The sequence below is a fragment of the Strigops habroptila genome, chromosome 9, assembly GCF_004027225.2.
Source record: "Strigops habroptila isolate Jane chromosome 9, bStrHab1.2.pri, whole genome shotgun sequence".
Classification (NCBI taxonomy): domain Eukaryota; kingdom Metazoa; phylum Chordata; class Aves; order Psittaciformes; family Psittacidae; genus Strigops; species Strigops habroptila.
The window spans coordinates 678,958-696,953 of NC_044285.2; the positions used below are offsets into that span (position 1 = coordinate 678,958).

The following is a 17,996-nucleotide window of genomic DNA, read 5'->3' on the forward strand; positions in this document are numbered from 1 at the left end:
AAAATAAGCTGTGCATGCTTAAAGTAGCACAGTGCAAAAAAGTGGACCCTGCTATTAATTGCCAATGTACCAAGTGTAAGCAGGAGGAAAAAAAACTGACTGGGAGACATTTGGATTAGAATTTACCTATAAATAAATTACTTTATTTTATATATACAAACACGCACAGTGGCAGCACAGCAGGAGTGTCATTATCGGCAGAGCGAGGCTCAGAAGGTGATACTGCAGGGCACGTTGGCATCCTTGAAGCCTTGTATGCAAGGGAAGGAAACTGCCCTTATTTAGGCTACATTTAGGAATAGCTAATTTAAGTTAATAAATGAACAGGAACTCCCATCAAATCAGCGCAGTTGTTGTAAGCTTCAGCTGCACTGATTCAGTGTAAATCATAACTCCATTTACTTGAGGCCATTCTAAACATGATTGCTTTGATTCACCCTGTGTTTTAGAAGGTGCTAATTAGCAGAAGGCAGGTAATTCAATCTAAGGATTAGACTATCCCACAAGGACTTCCCTGGCACAGCCACAGCAGCCTAGTTAGTGGTAAAACCCCTACACAGAGGGGTTCCTTTTGCCAGCACGAGTTGCACTTGCACTCATTGAGAGGCTTGCAACCCTAGCTGTGTGTGACTAGGGAAAACCAGTATTCCCCCTTCCTTTCACATTTCTGACAGGCAGCATTTGGTTTAGACACAGTCCAGCATAGATTTCCTCAGTCTAGATAGAGCTTCGGAGATACTCAGTATTTCCTGCTTGGTACCTGGGGGCTGAAGGTGCTGGGACAGACAGTCTCATACAGGTGTGTTTATTTCTTACCCCGTGGTGGGATCCTCATCCTCTGTAGTTTCCTCTAGGCTCATTCTTCTGTATTTTACATCTTGTAGCTGCTGGTTTTGAAGTATTCACTGTTTCAGGAAGGAGTGGGCTGGCTCTGAAGGTTCTGTGGTCTTCTTTATCCTCAATTCATTTTCCAATATCCTTTTCATAAGAGATAACACTACCTGAGTTGCTTCTCTTTTCTCCCTTTCCCGGGCACTTCTCTCACTTTACTGTCCTAGGGGAGCTCATTTAGGTGCAGCAGGCTTCCTTTTATATGATATAGTGCCTTTGGGCTGTGGTACGATGCCTGGTCACCTGAATCAAATCCATCATCTGTGGGGGAGATAAATCCTGTAGGTGAGGGCTCAGCTTGTTCCTTTAGATGTGTGGCTGTGTTGCAGTCCTGCATCTCTCTGTGTGCCTGAGAAATTATGAAGAAGAGCATCTGTTAGGAGTAAAGAAATAAACTAAGTGTAAGAGCAAGTTAGTTATTAGTAGTTATGTGGGCAACAGTTATATTTCTGTGTTTGCTAAAGAAAAGCTTAGTATGGGCTGAAGTTTTAAGGTGTGGTTTTGGGTGGGGGAGAAGCATAGATAGCAGAAATATCTGCAAGAATGTTAAAGGTACTTTAACATTTAACTTGTGGGCTTTGTGTAACTAGATTTAAATATAGGATATTTGATTGAATTACCTAGCTCAATTTATTTGACACCTTAAACTCTCATCAAGACCAAGTAGTTGTAATTAAATCACTTTAAATGCACTTGGGAAAGCTTATGTGTTTTGCTTATCAAGACAGAAGTGAAGAATATTAAAGAAGAAACCAAGAAACTTAATGGAAACTTGATACTTTCAATTTGTGTTCTTAAAAATATAGATTTGGAAGGAACTTTTTACGACTTCAGTGTAGCTGCAGTGATACTCTTAAACAGCTGTACTTACTGGATGTAGAGTTCCTTAATTTTGTGTTGCTGGGGATTAGAAAGCTTACTAGCATTCTTAAGAGAAAAGCCTTTGAAAGCTCAGTTGGAGAAATGGGCTCTATAGATAGAGATCAGGTGAAGAGGTGTCATGTTTAATTACCCTCTTGGACTTACTTGAAGATAATTCTCTTTTGATATTAGATGGGTTTATTATGTACCTGAAAACGTTTGATAATGTTCGATCTCAAAGAGTAATAGTTGATATAAAAAGGTCCTGAGTCAGTTAACATAATAGTGTTCCAAACCATAAAATAGTTTAAGATTAGGAAATAAACACTTGTCATCAGTGGTCCACGCTTTCAGCATTAGGAAGTTACTTCAAGCAGATTGCTCTTTGCTCTGTCTGCTCCTCATGTGTTTTCTGTTCCCTTTTAGCTCAGGTACTGCGAGGTTAGAGGCGTGCGTGTAGCCGTCCATGTGCCGTTTGCTGGACGTTTGGAAGCTCTGTGCCTCAGGTAGCTGATGCTTTGTCAGGGGAGAGGGGGAAAGGCATGGGCTTTTCTCATTTGCTGGGTTAGTTTTATTTTTATACTGAAGTAATCACTGATGAACCCACTACTGTTATATCAGCTTGCTTAGAGTGTTGTCAGTCTTCATCTGTATTGTCAAGTACTGTGGTGTGGGAGGAGCAGGCCCATAGAATGAGTCTGTTGGTGTTGAGGACCTGATGTCTGTGTTGTTCGCATTTCTGGAGGTTTTAACATGGGCTGGTCCCTTGTCCTTTGGTGGTTGATGTGTATCTTCCAGTTCAGTTTCAGCTTGAGGACTCCAGGTGATATGCTGCTTTGTTATGGGCACCCAAGCACTGTAAAAGGGATAAGACTTGTTTCAAAGGCCACACTAGATCCAAACTGATGCCCTGCCACTTCTGAAGTTTTTATGTTAAGCTCCTTGTGAAAGGAGTGAGAAGCACACACCAGTGGTGGAAGAAAGGATAAATCTGATGTGAAGAGGGTGTAAAAGAGGGCTAAAAGCCTTCAGTCATCCATCCCGGGATAGGAGTAGATCATATGAATCTGTGCAGAGTTTCCTGGATGTCTGGGCAGATGCTTTTCTATCTGCTACTTGAGTTCATAGCTCAGCTCTGCTCTTCTCCCTGTGGATAGAAGGACACTCCTCATCGGGGTCTGCCCACAGGCTGCTGAACTAACTTGGTTTGAGTTAGGTGCTTGTTTAAACTAATCAGGGTGGACTTTGTTTGTCCTCCGTGTTCAAAGAGTTAAAAAAACTAATTTCTGTTTTATAACATAGATGATGCTGAACAGATGAGAATGATTTCCCACACACACACTTCAATGTGCAGGTTTTGAAATACAGCTCTAGGAGTTTTGATGCCCTGTACTGGACAAGGGCAAAAGATGTTAACCCTTTACATGAATGGTGTGCTCAGCATTTTTCTTCAAACTCTGCTTTTGACTTATTGTCACATTGCATCATCAGTATCTTGTTAATAAAATAGTCACAAGCTAAAATAATCCAGTTTGTTATATATTGCTTCTTGAATAGCAGAATTGGTACGATCTGTTGCACGCGCTCTATTCCTTTGTGCCTTCCAGCCCTTCCCAGTAATACCCCCGAGCACCCCGGGTGCAGTGTTGTGGGTACCCTCAGCTCCACTGGAGTCCCTCCTGCAGTGTCTGCACTGCCTTGGCTGGTGGCTGTGCTGGGAGCGGGTTTGGTTGTTCCTCCGCTGCCCAGGCTCTGCTGGGAGCTGGCCTTTCCTTTGGAGGTAGGCTAGGAAGTGTAGCCAGAGGGGACGTGGGGAAGGGCTGGGCTGGGGCCCTTTGGTGCTTATTGGAGGTGTTAAAAGGGTCTGACCTACCTACATAGCTTCTGGCTTTCCTAAAACTTGGAGGAACTTAGTAGTTAGAGATCTCCCTCTTGTGAAGTTGGTTGGTGTTGCTCAGGGGGTTCCATGTTTCCCAGGGGAGGACTGACACACAGTTATGGAGAGTGCTATTGTATAAGCTTTATTTTCTCTAGAAACAAGGCTGTAAAAAATCAGCTGGAACAGAAAAAGCTTATTCATGTTAATGCTAAAGAATGCAGCCCATCAAAGAGCACAATAAGCAAATGAAACCCATGACATAAAATACTGCTGCTTAAAAAAATCTGTGATGGATGGTCTTGGTTAAAATAACGTGCCAGAAAAGGAAAACTTGAAACCTGAATAGTTTCAGTGATCGCATCAGCACAAGCCCAGCCTGGTGCTGATAGCGGAGCAGCTGAGGCTGTGGTTCCTCAGCAGCCCGGAGCAGCCAGGGCTGCTACAGCGCCACTGACCAGCCCGTGGCACAGGCCAGGGTGTGCTCCTTGGCACGGTGACATACAGGTTGTATCCTCCTGCTGAAGCTCTAAAGAGGGCAACCTCCTCTGTCCTGCCTGTAGGGACCAGCTCTCTCCTGTGCATTGCTGTGAGCTGCTCTGAGCCCCATCCAGGAGAACCCTGTGCCAGCGATATCGCCCGACTGTGCCAGAGAGCTGAGCACTGAGCAGTTGTGTTCTGCAGTTACACATGGGAGGCTGTGGGACAGTGCTTCACCCTCATGCCTTGGGCTTGCTGCTTTACTGCTGTAGCTGTCCTTCCTCCTGCCAGGAGTTGCATGGTTTTATTCTACCCCTTGTTCCTGTGTTGGAACATTGCAGTTTACTAAGCTGGCCTAAAAATACGGCTAAATGGAGGGTTCCTGAGTGCCAGCATGGCCTCGGGGAGCATGCAGGGCTGTGGCGGTGATTAGGTGGCTTGGGCTGTGCCAAAGCTGCAGCCTGGCAGCAGCAAACCCTGCCATGGGGTGAGAGCTGAGCAGGGATGGGAGGCTGAGCTCCCTGTGCCATGCTCAGTGATAACTCCTGTCTCGGCTGTGCTCTGAAAGGCAGCGAAGTCAGCGCAGGCATGGATGGCTGGCTGCTTGAACTGCCTTTCCCTTCCCTTTCCCTGGCCATAACGCACAGGGAAAAAGTACCCACTGAGCTGGAGGGGATGGAGAGGAAGGAGGGGTCCATTCCTTCTGTTTTCATTAAAGCACTTATAAATATCAAAAATACTTTGCCATGATTTTGCTAAATTGTTTCTCAGCACTTCTAATGAAAAGTGTTGGGTGTATTATCGTATCCAGCATGTGGCACATGGGTGACAGCTAACTTTCTTCCAAGTATTTGCTATTTAAGTTAAATTAGCTCTCCTCAGGATCTGGATTATTCTCCCAAATTAGTGTAACTGCTTTGAAATGGAATGGATGAACTGCTGTCAAGCAGGCTGGCATTGCCTTGGAACATGGCTGGGCCCTCGTGTTCTGTGGGATCTCTGATGGAGAAGGCAGGTTTCCTCCTCATACCAGGGAATGATTAGAAGAAAATCCAACAACTGTAAGCTCATGGGTGCTATCAGCTATTCCTGTTCTTGCACGTTTCTCTGCTTTAAAATATATAGATACAGATTTAAGGGTCGAGTGTGGAGATGGAGACTTCAGGCACCTCTATTCATTCAGCTTTACTAGTGTGGCAAATGCATGCATGTTTTCTCTTAAGGATGTAAACCTGCACCACAGGGCATCACTAACAGTCACATCAATAGTTCTGTAGCTCCCAACTTTTCCTCAGACACAGCTTTCCAAAGTAAGGCATGAGACAAACTCTCTTCTTGCTCAACAGAGCAGCTCCCTGTTTGTTTCCAGAGCCATATCTGGTGCTCTACAGCCATAAAGTTATTTCATTACACCTCAGGCATTTCAAAGTGGCAGAGATACGTTAGACCAAAGTGGAAGCAATTACCTTGGGAAATAAACAAGTGAAATTCAGGGTAGAATCAAAGAATGGGAGATTATAGTGTGGATGCAGATCGGTTCTGGCGTACAGGTCTGCTGCTGCTGTCAGTAGCTTGTGCTTGTTACACTTTGTATTATTGGCATATTGACCAGAAACTTCCCATGACTTTCCACTGAGTAGCCACTGAGGTTTGCTTTTTCTTGTGGATTTTTCACCTAAAATATAATAGGGAAAAAAATAATGAAAGAAAATAAAATGTGTAAAATAGCCTCATTGTGATGGGATCAGAGAGGTCCTCAGTTCAGTTTTTGAAACAGAATGAGATTCAAGTTCATAATGTCTCAGTATTGTGTTTTTCAGGTTGTATGTAAAAACCATCACTCACTGGTAAAGCTGTTTAAAACCTGAGCACTTATTTTCATATCGGTTTTAACTTGTGTACATGCACAGATCAGCATGTTAATCTCAGAGACTGCAGTTTGTAAGAATGAAGTTTTCCATGTGAGAAACAGGCCAGAAAGGGCAATGAAAGTGCCAGGGTTTTGAAGGAGCATGTTAATGTAATGGGAAAGGGCGAGTTTCAAATGTGTGTGACAGGGACTGATGGAAATCTTGGCTGGGATGACATTTCCCTGTTTTTAACAATAGAGTTGGTTGATTTTTGTGTTTTAAATCAGGAAAGCCAGGTGTGAGAGGAGCATAGCAGCGGCTCCTGACAAGGCAGAGGCCCGGTGTAAGCTATTTGTAGAGGTTCCGAAGCTACAGAGCACACCAAAGAAAACTGTTTTCCAGGGCAGTAAGAATCATATTATCATTTAAAGAGTTTTTATCCTACAGTAAAAACCCTCTGCTATTTTTAAGGCCAAAGGAGCAGCCAAAAGCCTTATCTAGCCTTTAAAAGATAGCAACCAGTCAGAGTCCTGCGGGATATGTGATTGTGGTTCTGATCCCACAGGGAGATTAAGGTGAAGAACAGCAAGATTAGGGTTTCTGGGGCACTTAAGCAAAATGCAGCTCTCTTGTCTGTGTGGACCTTACAAAAATTACTAGCTTCTCATAACAAACACAGCAGTTACTCTGTGGCTTCCACAGGCCAACACAGACTTAATGGGGCTTGTTACTTGGGTGGTTTAGTTGGGTTTTTGTCAATTAAAAAGAGAACTGGTGTGGAGCACAACAGTGAAACCCAGTAAGTCATTAGGATTTGTCTGTGGTCAGACAGCATCCTGGAAGGTCTGTTCAGGAAGTGTTTAGCAACCTGGCTCTACCACGGCTTGTGACAAGAGGGAGATGACTTCCAAAAATAGGCTTGCTCTGTGCCTGCAGCATGGATTAAGTGTCCGGAGCGCCCGATGTGCCTGCGGACAGCTGCTGTGTCCCAGCCTGCTGTGGGATCACTGCTGCTTCTGGGGGGATTTGTTACCCTCTCAGCTAAAACTCGAGTGCTGCAAGCTCCCATCTCAAACCATTGCAGCTACTGGTGAGCGCCACAGTATCTGGTGGTGACTAATGTCACATTCTTGTCCTGGCAACGTCAGTGGTTGTAAATAGGACCTGTCTTCAGCAGCAGGTTTTGGGGTTCTGCTCTGAGATTAACTCTTCTACAACTAACCCGGGTCTCCATTTCTCTTGCTTGGTTAATAGTCAGATTCAAAGTGAAAAGACTGAACCAGTTACAAGCGTGTACCCTCAGCTGCAAAGAGAAAAATGTCTTGGCCAGGAGGGAATAAACTTTCGGTTCCAAATGCGTACAGTATATTCAAAACAAAGCCTTGCTGGCAAAACAGTGGTGCCTAGAAATATGACTTCTGGGGTAGAAAGTAAAGTACCAGAAAAGCTTTCTCCTGTTAAGGCCAGTTATAAAAAGCCTCCTTCATTGTTTGGCAAAGTCTTTCTTAGAAAGTGTGTCTTTTAGGGGAGGTGCTTGAGCTCTGGGAGAGCATCGGATGGTGTGAGCCCCATGCAGACACCCTGAGGAGCCGTGGTTCACAGCAGGGGCTGAAGACCAGGGGCTTTGAGAATGATTTTATTTTGGATTGGAATGACTCTGTAACCTGAAAGATGGGGAGGAGAAGAAAAGGTGCTTTCCATGAAAGGTGGAAAGTGAGAGGTGTAGGTTGCATTGTGTCTTCAATAGTTGTAATTGCCAGCTACTGTTTTGAGGGACCTTGTGGTTTCTTTATACATTTATCCACATTTCATAACCAAGCACCAACAGCTGAATAGCACATACTGTGTTTGGCTGTTTCTAGAAATTACTGTCTTTTTATTTTGCTGTTACCTACACTGTACTAACACTACTTACAGACTTCCTCGAATCATGGTTTCCTGGTTAATAGTTGTGTCTTTAGGAGACAGTTGCAGAAAAACCCACTTAAAGATTTGAGAAGTGACCAGTAATACAGTATGTTGTAAAAACCAAAATACATCAGCTGGAGTAGCACGAAATTGCTGTAATTTTCCAGGGAAGGAGAATAAGCTGGTTAAAGAAAGGCCGGGAGTGTTTGAGGGGGAAAAGTCTCAATGTCTCTGAACTAACAAGCATTTCCTTGAAGTCTGTGAAGTGCTTTGGGGCCTGTCTGGATGAAAGACTTTATCTGTAAGTCATTTTCCTTGACTTTGTTGTGAGTCCAGGCAGGTATCTCATTACATGAGGGTTATCGTTTGTCCCATATTTCTCCCTCCCCACCAGGCAAAGGCTTACCAACTTCTTGTCCATTTTCCACAGTGCCTCAGGCTTCTGCGTACACTAGCATGAGATCTTGTGTTTCTTGAAAGCATCACCAGTGTGAATGGACTTGAGCCAGCTACATGAGCACATCGTCTTGTTGGGATGTTTCTTCATACTTGAAATCTGGGTCACGTCAGAGTAAGGAAGTGTGCTGATGAAACATGACTGGCATTATTTGTTTAAAAGGAAACTGAAGAAATACTTGGGTTTGGCTCCTCTTTCTGTGGATCTGTCTGCTGTGACCCAGCTGGTGTGTCCTGAAATCCCCGGGGGAAGTGAACACGGTTTCTCAGCAGTGAGGTCTGCTTTAGCTGAGCTGGTTGATGGTGGGACGCTGAACCTGCCACTAGTACCTCACATTTGAAGCCAGACATCAGTTGTCACTGGTGCTGTTAGATTTGGGGATGGTTCACAGCTTTGTGTGTGTTGGGCACGTATCCATCTGTATCTACAGCATATTCAGCACGTGTTGACACTTGCTCAAAATCTCAAGAAGAAAGGAACAAATTTTACTGCCTTCTTGGCTTTGTGTAAGAAATGCTTCAAGAAATGCTGTGGAAGTAATGCAGGAAGAACATTGTGGTGGTTAATGGGATGTGTTCCACAACATTTTTCAGCATGCTTTGCTTTGCAGTGTGAATTTTTCACACCCACTGGTCACCAGCCCCATGATGGCAAAAGCTGATGTATGGGCACAGGGACCCTGAGAGAAGGGAGCATTGTGCCACGTAGTTCCATCGCTTGGGAGGGAGGTGTGCTGTGGCAGCAGGAAAACGTACTCTGTCAACACAGGCTGTCCCCGCAATGGGAGGTTAATGTAATGTGCAGCAGCAGAAGCTCTCTTGTTGAGGGTCCCAGCAGAGCTCACACAATAGAATCATAGAATCAGCCAGGTTGGAAAAGACCTTTCCCTCAGCACTGCCAAGACCACCACTGAACCATGTCACTAAGGGCCTTGTCTACAGGGTGCAGCCTGTTCCAGTGCCTGACCACCCTTCACGCTGCACCTCCCCTGGTGCAGCTTGAGGCTGTCTCCTCTTGTCCTACAAGACAAGTTCCATCCTTTCCTCTTCTCTTCATCTCTCGCCTCCCAGGAGAAGCTCAGAGTCCCAGCACCATGGAGGGTGGCCGGATGGGTGCCCAAGCTCTCTCCAGCTCTAGACATCCCTTTTGGTGGTGCTGGGGAGCTCAGGACTGTCTCCAAGGTCCAGAGAGGGTTTGTAGCCTCTGATCTGCCTGGGAGAGGCTTGGGCATTGCAGTATGAGAGAAACTGATGACAGAGAAAAACAAATACACCTTTTCCATTGTCCTGCGTTCAGCTCTAGCAGTCATTTTTCTCCTTCTTAGTAGCTGGTGCAGTGCTGTGTTTTTTAACTTTCAGCCTGGGAGCAACACTGGTAACACCGATGGTTTTAGTTGTTGCAAGTAATATTTACTCCGACCAAGGACTTTCTCAGTCTCATGCTTTGCCAGGGAGGAGGGGAAGCCGGGAGGAAGCAGAGACAGGACACCTGACCCAAACTGGCCAAAGGGGTATTCCATACCACAGCACGTCATGCCCAGTATATAAACCGGGGGGAGTTACCCGGAAGGCCCAGATCGCTGCTCGGGTCGGGCTGGGTATCGGTCGGCGGGTGGTGAGCAATTGTATCCTCTCCCCTTGTTATTTCACTAATCGTTATTATCATTGGTGGTAGCAGTAGTGGTTTTGTGTTATACCTTAGTTGCGGGACTGCTCTTACCTCAACCCGTGGGAGTTACATTCTTCCGATTCTCCTCCCCATCCCTCCGGGAGCGGGGGGAGGAAGAAGGGGGGGAGTGAGCGAGCGGCTGTGTGGTTCTGAGTTACCGGCCGGGCTCAAACCACGACATCCATCCAATGTTCCTGTCACTTGCCAAGTTCTGCTCCTGAAGTGTGTCCAGTTGTGTTAATCCTCTGGAGCTCTCCTGGTGGTGAGGCTTGTCAGTGGTGGCAGTTCAGGGCTGTTACTGGGTGCCAAATCAAATGTAGGACTCGTTCACCACTGTCACCTTAAACTCTCTTTGTCAGTTATCTTTTCCCATTGTTCTTTTACCATCTTAAACCTCTTCCTGTATCAGGAAGCCTTAAACCCTGTAGTTAGATGTGCCTCACCTCATTTTTCTTTAGAAATTTTGGGAAAAGCAGATAAAGCAGTAGTACTGCATGTGGTGGGATAGTTCCCTAAGTGAAAATCTCATGGAGGCATGCTCTGAGTCATTCACAGGAATGTCTCTCCTGTGGGTACACTGTACCTGTGCCATGGAATAACAACAGTGCTTACAGGGTGGCGTGCCTGACAGCTTGGAGTGTGGGGAAGCAGGAAAATGGGGATTTACTGCAGCTGTAGCTCCTCTGCTGCTGCTTTTTAAAGGCTCCTTCATTCCTTATTTTCCTCTGTCTCATGTTGCTCAATGAGAATTCCAGTTAGTCCCTCTTTGCTGTGTATTTCTCTTTTGAAGAATAAGGGGTTTCTTTCCCCTCACTTTCTGGGTTTACTAGAACTGTAGAATGAATTCAAGAAAGAAGGGGGTTTGAGAGTTTAATGTATATATAGAGCACAAACATGACTTGAGTCTTAAATGTTCAGTATATTTGCTGGTCACGTATTTAGTTGGCTTCAGGTTCGTGATGTTGTGGTAATAGTTCAGTATCAACTTTTCATGATGAGGAGGAATTACAGGACTGCACAGAGGGAGGATTTTGAGCTGCAAGCTCCTGAAAGAGAATGTGTTGAAAGAGAGTTAAAGAGCAGAAGTCACTTGGGGTAGTTTGGTGTGATCCCCCCATGCAGCGGCTGTTGTCCCGGTGCAGGACCCCGGCGCAGCCCCGGTGGGTGGCCGTGGCAGTCCGTGGTCACGCAGCTCTTCAGGGGCTCACGCTGATGGCACGAGCAGTGAGATCCAGACGGAGCGAGCCCAGGGAAGGAAAATCACCTGCGTGTTTAAACTTGAGCGCTTCGGCTGAGAGCGTGTGAAGTATCTTAGTCTGCATTGTGCTGCTTTTAGGAAGGGAACACGGCTGTAAGTCAAAAACCATCCACTGCCAAAGGCATCAGGAGAGCAAACTTCTGTCACTGAGAGGATTGTAGGGAACTGTTGCTAAGTCCATTAGAGATATTTATAACCCCAGGCTTGATACCTAGGGTGTGAAATGAGCCAAAGAACTCTGGCAGCAGTGTACGGATGAGTTGAATGGTTCCTTGCTGGATAAATACATGCTCGCCATTGACAGACATTACATTGGTTCATCTTGTGCCTGCCTGATAGTTCTTTGAGTTCTAGAAAAATCGGGCAACTTGTTGTAGTACAGCAGATGAAGTAATATTTTCATTCTCATGCTGGAATTTCACTGGTGTCAGTTGTCTTTGTGTCTGACAAATTGTTGAATTCCTCTTACGTTTTAAGCCTGCTGTTTTACACAGTCACGTTGCAGGGTGTTTGCCAGGTTTTCAAAATGTACAAGTAACATTTTAACGCATGTGGTTTACGACTTTGAAAATACGAAATCCCACTGTATTTTAGTGTCATTTACGTAATTCCTAATTCCCCATGGGAAGCGGTTGTTCATTCTCTATCAAAAACTTGGATTAATTCAGTGTAAATCTCTTCTCACCTTTCAGAAGTTTATGAACTAGATAAATGAGAATTAAGAATCTCACTTGTGTACATGTTTATATATTCAACATCCATTTTGGGAATGAGAATTCTCTCTGGCTGCTGGCTGCTGCTGTTGTGTGTAACACACCCTTTGCAGATTGCTCCTAGCACAGGGGAGTGACTGTAGTTTCTGCAGTTGGATTAACTTGCGACCACAGTTGATTAATTAAAACTTCACCTGGCAGCACTTTGTAAGACAGAAAAGTGGAGATGCAGGTTCTGATGACGGGCAAGGTTAGTTCACATATTGCTATAGGAATGTTTCTCTTTTTATTTTCCTCGTGGCAAGGAGCAGGGACAGGAAATTGGACTAAAATCTCTGGGGATTATTTTCATTATTTCTCTACATCACTTTCTTCCACATACAGTGGATTCTTGTAAACAAAGTGCAAATTTTATTGCAAATATTAATAAGGAAAAGATGCTCTCATGGACTTGGGAGTTTTAATGCTTCTGTTGCTAGAGGACACAACATTGTGAGGAACTGTGGTTTCTGTTGTCTTCCCTTGAACCTCACATGAATCCACTTCTGCTGTAGTTTAGTCATTTAAGAATCTTGACTTGTCATTTTCTCATCTGAAAACAGTTGTATGATCTGCTGATGGAAGATGCTGGACATGTGCCTCTGAAAACTGAAATCCCATGTTTGCTGGCAGTTAAATATTGTATGTAACTGAAATATTTCACTCTTGACAATACCACTTGAGAACTTTTTCTGCTAAGCCTTCCAGCAGTGGTGTCAGTAGTTATTGTATTCCTCATTAGCTGTGAACAGCTTTTGCAAACTGTTATCCCAGTGTGTCTGTGTCTGAATCATACCAGTGCCACCGTTGCCTTTTGCTAAACGGAATAGCTGTTGTGACATTGCTTGTATTTTAAACGTTATAGACTATTTATTCTGTCTCTTCAGCAATAAGATGCCTGCTAAATGAACTTCAGAAAAGCAAATACCGATTCCCATCAGGATAAGCATATGCTTTCCTTAAAAAAAAAAAAATAAAATGCTTTTTGCCATGAGTTCAGCTAGGAAATGCCTGTTAGTGGCTTACCAGTGTTTCTGTGCAGTACAACTCGCATGGGTTCCTGCTGCTGCTTTTTTTTCTGCTCCTGATCCAGTCTGTGCATAATTTTAAGCACAGGAGTAGTCCTGTTCAAATTGACCCAAGTGTGAGCTCCAGTCAGCTGGAGAAGTGTCCCTCGGTCCAGAACAGCAGTTGTATTTGGCTGGACCAGCAGTCCAGTTGAAGGTTACAGATAAATGGGGCATATTCCCTGGAATGGTCCTTTACTTAGCTTTAATAAACACTGCCCTTGCACAAGTTTTGCTGGGGTTAGATCTTATCCCCAAATAGAGTTGTATTGAAGATCAGTCGTGGGTTCTGTTGCTGGGCTGCTATACCCTCACCAAGCTGAATGCACAGTCTTATTTGTGATTTCTTCTTCTGTGAACACTTGACATGAATATAGATTTATGCCTCATCTCAAATTTAATGTGGAGACTTAAAATGAAGTATTGTGGGGAGCACAAGCCTGGAAAGGACTAGACCCAATGCCTAGGTCATTGTGTCTAGTCATTTGATGCTGAAGACACCAGGCACCATACAATCCTCATCTTAAAAGCAGATAGAATTTTTGTTCCTACTGCTCAGATTGGAGGACTATGCAAAAACCTCATTGATCTAATGGTTAGATGTATCCACAGCCAGATTATACTCATTTGTTCTTCTGCCAGTGTTATGCTTTAACTTAAATAGCTCTTCTCTTTGATTTAAATTAAGCCATATACATGATGTAAAAGCTCAGTGCATCAGAACACTGTCAGTGTTATATAATTTTTTTGAATTCATGATCTGGAGCTTAATTCTTTTCTTCAATGACTAAGTATTCCTGGTGTTTTCTTCCTTTTATAGCTTTACATGTGGTACACATGAAAATGAGGCTGAGAACGCGGAAAGCTTCTCAGCAGTCGAATCAGATCCACACGCCACGTGCTCTGAGGGCAAAGAGGAAACACTCGGAGGTGGAGGAGAGCTTACCTGTCAGCGGAGGCAGGCCCGCGAAGAATGACACCGGCCTGCTGTCTTCAATCAAAAAGTTCATTAAAGGAAGCACACCCAAGGTACACACCAGGGGCTGCTGCTTTTGCTATTTCATTGGGTTGTATTCAGTTAAATTAGATTCAGAACCTTTTCTGTAAGAAATTGTTCTTAATGTGGTGGAAGCAAAACCTTCTTGTCAGGAATTGGAAGACAACAAGCCCCTGTGATAGTCGTGTCAGGTAACAGGCATTAACCAACCCAAAGCAGACCTGCAAAGCCTGCAGGAGTCAGTTGTAGGTGTATTCAGGACAGCGCAGGAAGTCCCAGGATTTACCACCAAGATATTGCTTTGTGAAAATGTTGGCTGAGAAATTCAGTAGATTATTAAGTTCTGTTTGAAGGATTCCCAAAACTTGGGAATTACCGGAATTGGCAACTGAGAAAAGCAAGTCTGTAAGCATAAAGTTGCTCAATATTTTAGCAATTTGATTCACAGTTGTTTAGGAGTCCCTCAATCAATAAAGGTCAAACCTCACGAGTTCAACTATTCTGACATTGCTGTGACTACTCAGTGTATTACTGCAGTGAACGCTGCCCCCTCGGTGGGTCAAACCTAAACATTGTCAGGGCTAAACCACCAAATCTCAGCTGTCTTCATACAGAAATCCCAACTTTACTCATTTTCACATGTTAGAACCTGTTGCATGTATGTTTTAAGGGTGAAATTTTTACACACACACACACATACATATATAACTTTGATAGGCTGAATGTAACCTTGCTATTGCTTCAGAAGCCTTCAAAAAACTGTTTTTTTCTGTAAAGGGAGGCCAGTTGAAAAAGGAAATTTAATGTGGTCACAGCATTGCCATTATGTAGCTGTAAATTGTAAAGAAGAGTAGCCAAGAAGTCATAACTAAATTAAAATGTATCCCAAAGTAACTAAATGAGAAATAAAAATATAAATTCAGAGGTATTTTCTGGGTTTTGAACCAAGTGTTGAAACCATAACTTTGTAACAAGCTGAAGTTGAAATAATTTCAATTAAAGTAACAGTGTCATCTTAACTTGAAAAAATAGAGGGAAATTTAATGTTTCATGGCATATGTTAACTACCATAGAAACATTGAGCTACTGACAAAGGAATACTGCAGTAAGAAGAAATGGTTAAATCACTTACATCTTGGTTTTCATTAAGCCAGGACAATTAATCTCTTTTGCATTCAGCATCGATATTGTAGCGCAGCAGTGCAACAGTTTGGCTGCAAAACCGCTGCAACAAACACTGAAATCTAAGCAAAACATTTTACACTGGAATTTTAAGATAAGGGAAGTATGTCTGGTTTTCCTTTCCTTTGTCTCTGGGAGGTTGGGTTCACTTTCTCTCCCGGTTCTCTTCCTCTCCCAAAGCTTTGGATTACATTTCATTCCTTTTTTCCTTCTTGACAGGTTTTTTAATATAAAATGTCTACATTTTCCTCTGTTTCCTTTCATGTCCTCTCCTGCGCCTGTAGCAGGACTTGGAGTGGTTCCAGTGGCATTAGCATGGCATGATATTGATAGTGCCGGGCTATCTTCCAGAGTGCTAATGACTTAACCAAGTAGTCTGGAGGCTGCCATGGAAACGTTATAACTCTTTGCGATAGTGCACGGGTATGACTCGCAGAGTAGCTCCTTTCTGGGTGTGCGCTGAGGGGATGTGGATTTACAGCAATAAATGTCTTTGGCACAAGTGTATCTCGATTGTGATTGTAGTCGTAGGTCATTATCTGGTATGGTAAAGATGTCTTGTTGGAAATACTCCTCAAACAAACAGAACCTGAAAAAGCCTTACAGCTATTTAGCTGGAGAAACCAGAGACTAACATGTGGCTCTCTGAGTGTGGATGGTGACAGGTCTGGTCTTGAGGTCTTTCGCTAACTCAGAGCCTGCCAGCAAGTCAGCAATAGCATGGAGAGCACAACAGTGTTTGTAATTTCCAAAGTGACAGATCTGATACACCAGAAAAACTGATACTTGGATGCCTATAGGAGGTACCATGAGCATTCCTAAATATCAACATTGGAGACATTGTAGAGGTTCCTCTAAACTTGTCTGACTGGGGGCTCTAGCGGTAGCACTGTCAGACATTGCATTGGCTTGGAACATGTCATACTTCAGTCTCGGTGTAGCCTATTCCCTGATACACACGGGGTTTCTGAAAGCAACCTAACAGCAAACAACATGTTTGTGTTGGTGTGATATCACCGTGTTCCTTATGGCACCATTATTGATGATAATGGGTTATACTGAGTTGAACAGATCATAGAATTCAAATAGATTGTTATATAAATACATATAATAGGTATATTTAATTCTGCATCTGTACAATTAAATTTTCAGTGTATAAAGCAAGTAGCACAATAACATCATCTCTGATCCCACCACTGAATTCTATTAACGAGTACAACACAGGCACCGCATGGGAGCTCTCTGACCACATTGTGACAGCTCCTCTTCTGGAGGATGAGAGGGGCCTCCCGAGTCAGTGAGTTCTTCCTGCCTTTGCTGATACCTGTTTCCAGTGTAACTTTTGGAGTTTCTACACTTGTTTTCCATAAAGCAGAACAAGAGCACAACTCATTTCATGAAGGCCAGTTGATAGCTTTTACAAGTTAAGTAATTTCCCTCATTTTCCCCAGTGTTGAACTTTTGCACAGATGTCCTAGAAGCTGAGCTGCCGTCCTGTTCTTTTTTCAGTTCAGGGAGATGTCAGCACATTTCCATTTTGTTAGTATTTCTTTCAGCCACTGTACTCTTAACATGGGCTTTAGATTAAATTTTCTACAAGATCCATTTACTTTTTTTGGAGCACACAAAACCTTTTTCTCTTTTCTTCTTAAAGCTGTGAAACTGCAGCTCCAGGAGGGTAATACTGTAACTCTGTAATGGAAATGTTCATTACCTTTGGTATGGTCTGTGCCCTTATTTATTTTGATATATAATTCATTTTGTGTTGTCTCAGCTTACATTTCAGTGTACTCTATATGGTTCTGCTTTAGAATTCAGATTGCCATTTTACTAAGCTGTAGTAGGTGCTTTGGGGGTGAAAGGGGAAGAAACCTGTCTTAGAATCATAGAATAGACTCAGAGAATGGTTTGGGTCTTAAACGTGTGCACCTGTGCATATACTCATGCATAGATAATAGGCAAAAATGTTTGGTTCTGTATCATTCATGCAAGTGCCACAGGGAAGAACAGCCATTTACTTAAGGTAAGAAGACTCACTGGGCCATAACCCTTGTCTGCAATGTTTTTAACAGCTGAGTTTTGCTATCTGATAGGGATTGAATGTGCAGCAGGTTCTGCACTCATATACAATATACTTGGGAACCCACTTTGTGTAGGGAGCGTGGTGGAGGCTTCCACATGCGCTATTGTAAACCTTACTTCCTGGATGTTTTACAGGCAGAGAAATCAAGTTCCATGTAATTTTAGTTGCCTTGTACCTACAGTTCCCAAGCCACACAGCACTTAAATATTTATAAACGGGCTATCCAGAGAAATTGAACTTAAAGACAGTTTTTCTTCTACGGAAGTTCCATGTTTTCTTTCCTGGTACTTTGCTATTTACCTTGAGCTGTGTCAGTTTAAATGACTTTAAATGTCCAGCTGGCCAGATACATGTTGCATATTGTGCATCTGGAAGTGGAACAATAAATGGATCTTTTGTGAAACTTTCTCTACCAGCTGACATTTTCTGGTAGTATCCACTGGAGAAAAGAGGCACTATTCAGTATGTTCCTTTTTTTCCTCCTTTTCTATTTTAAGGAAGAAAGAGAAAATCCTGCAAAAAGAAGTAGGATTGAGCGGGATATCGATAACAACTTGATCACATCCACACCTCAAACAGGAGAAAAGCCTAACAAACAGATCTCTCGAGTGCGACGGAAAAGTCAGATGAATGGAGGTTTGTGATCGCTCTAATCCTGTGTTGTTA

The 17,996-nt window shown here is 43.5% G+C and overlaps 1 protein-coding gene and 1 long non-coding RNA gene across 3 annotated transcripts in view; one reads left to right on the forward strand and one right to left on the reverse strand.

Annotated features, from left to right (window-relative positions):
- Positions 1–17,996, forward strand: part of CTDSPL2 (CTD small phosphatase like 2) — a 37,094-nt gene that overhangs the window by 4,533 nt on the left and 14,565 nt on the right. For both annotated transcript variants that reach the window (XM_030497428.1, XM_030497429.1), the window contains 2 exons: positions 13,889–14,097; positions 17,828–17,966. In XM_030497428.1, the coding sequence (XP_030353288.1) occupies positions 13,906–14,097; positions 17,828–17,966 (331 nt within the window). In that variant the 5' untranslated portion in view covers positions 13,889–13,905. Of the gene's footprint in view, positions 1–13,888; positions 14,098–17,827; positions 17,967–17,996 lie in introns of those variants that run through there.
- On the reverse strand, positions 523–15,223 carry LOC115612757. The gene is made up of 3 exons (XR_003993145.1): positions 14,879–15,223; positions 5,950–5,952; positions 523–533 (listed from the first exon to the last, which is right to left on the reverse strand). It is a non-coding gene; the product is annotated as an uncharacterized LOC115612757 (long non-coding RNA).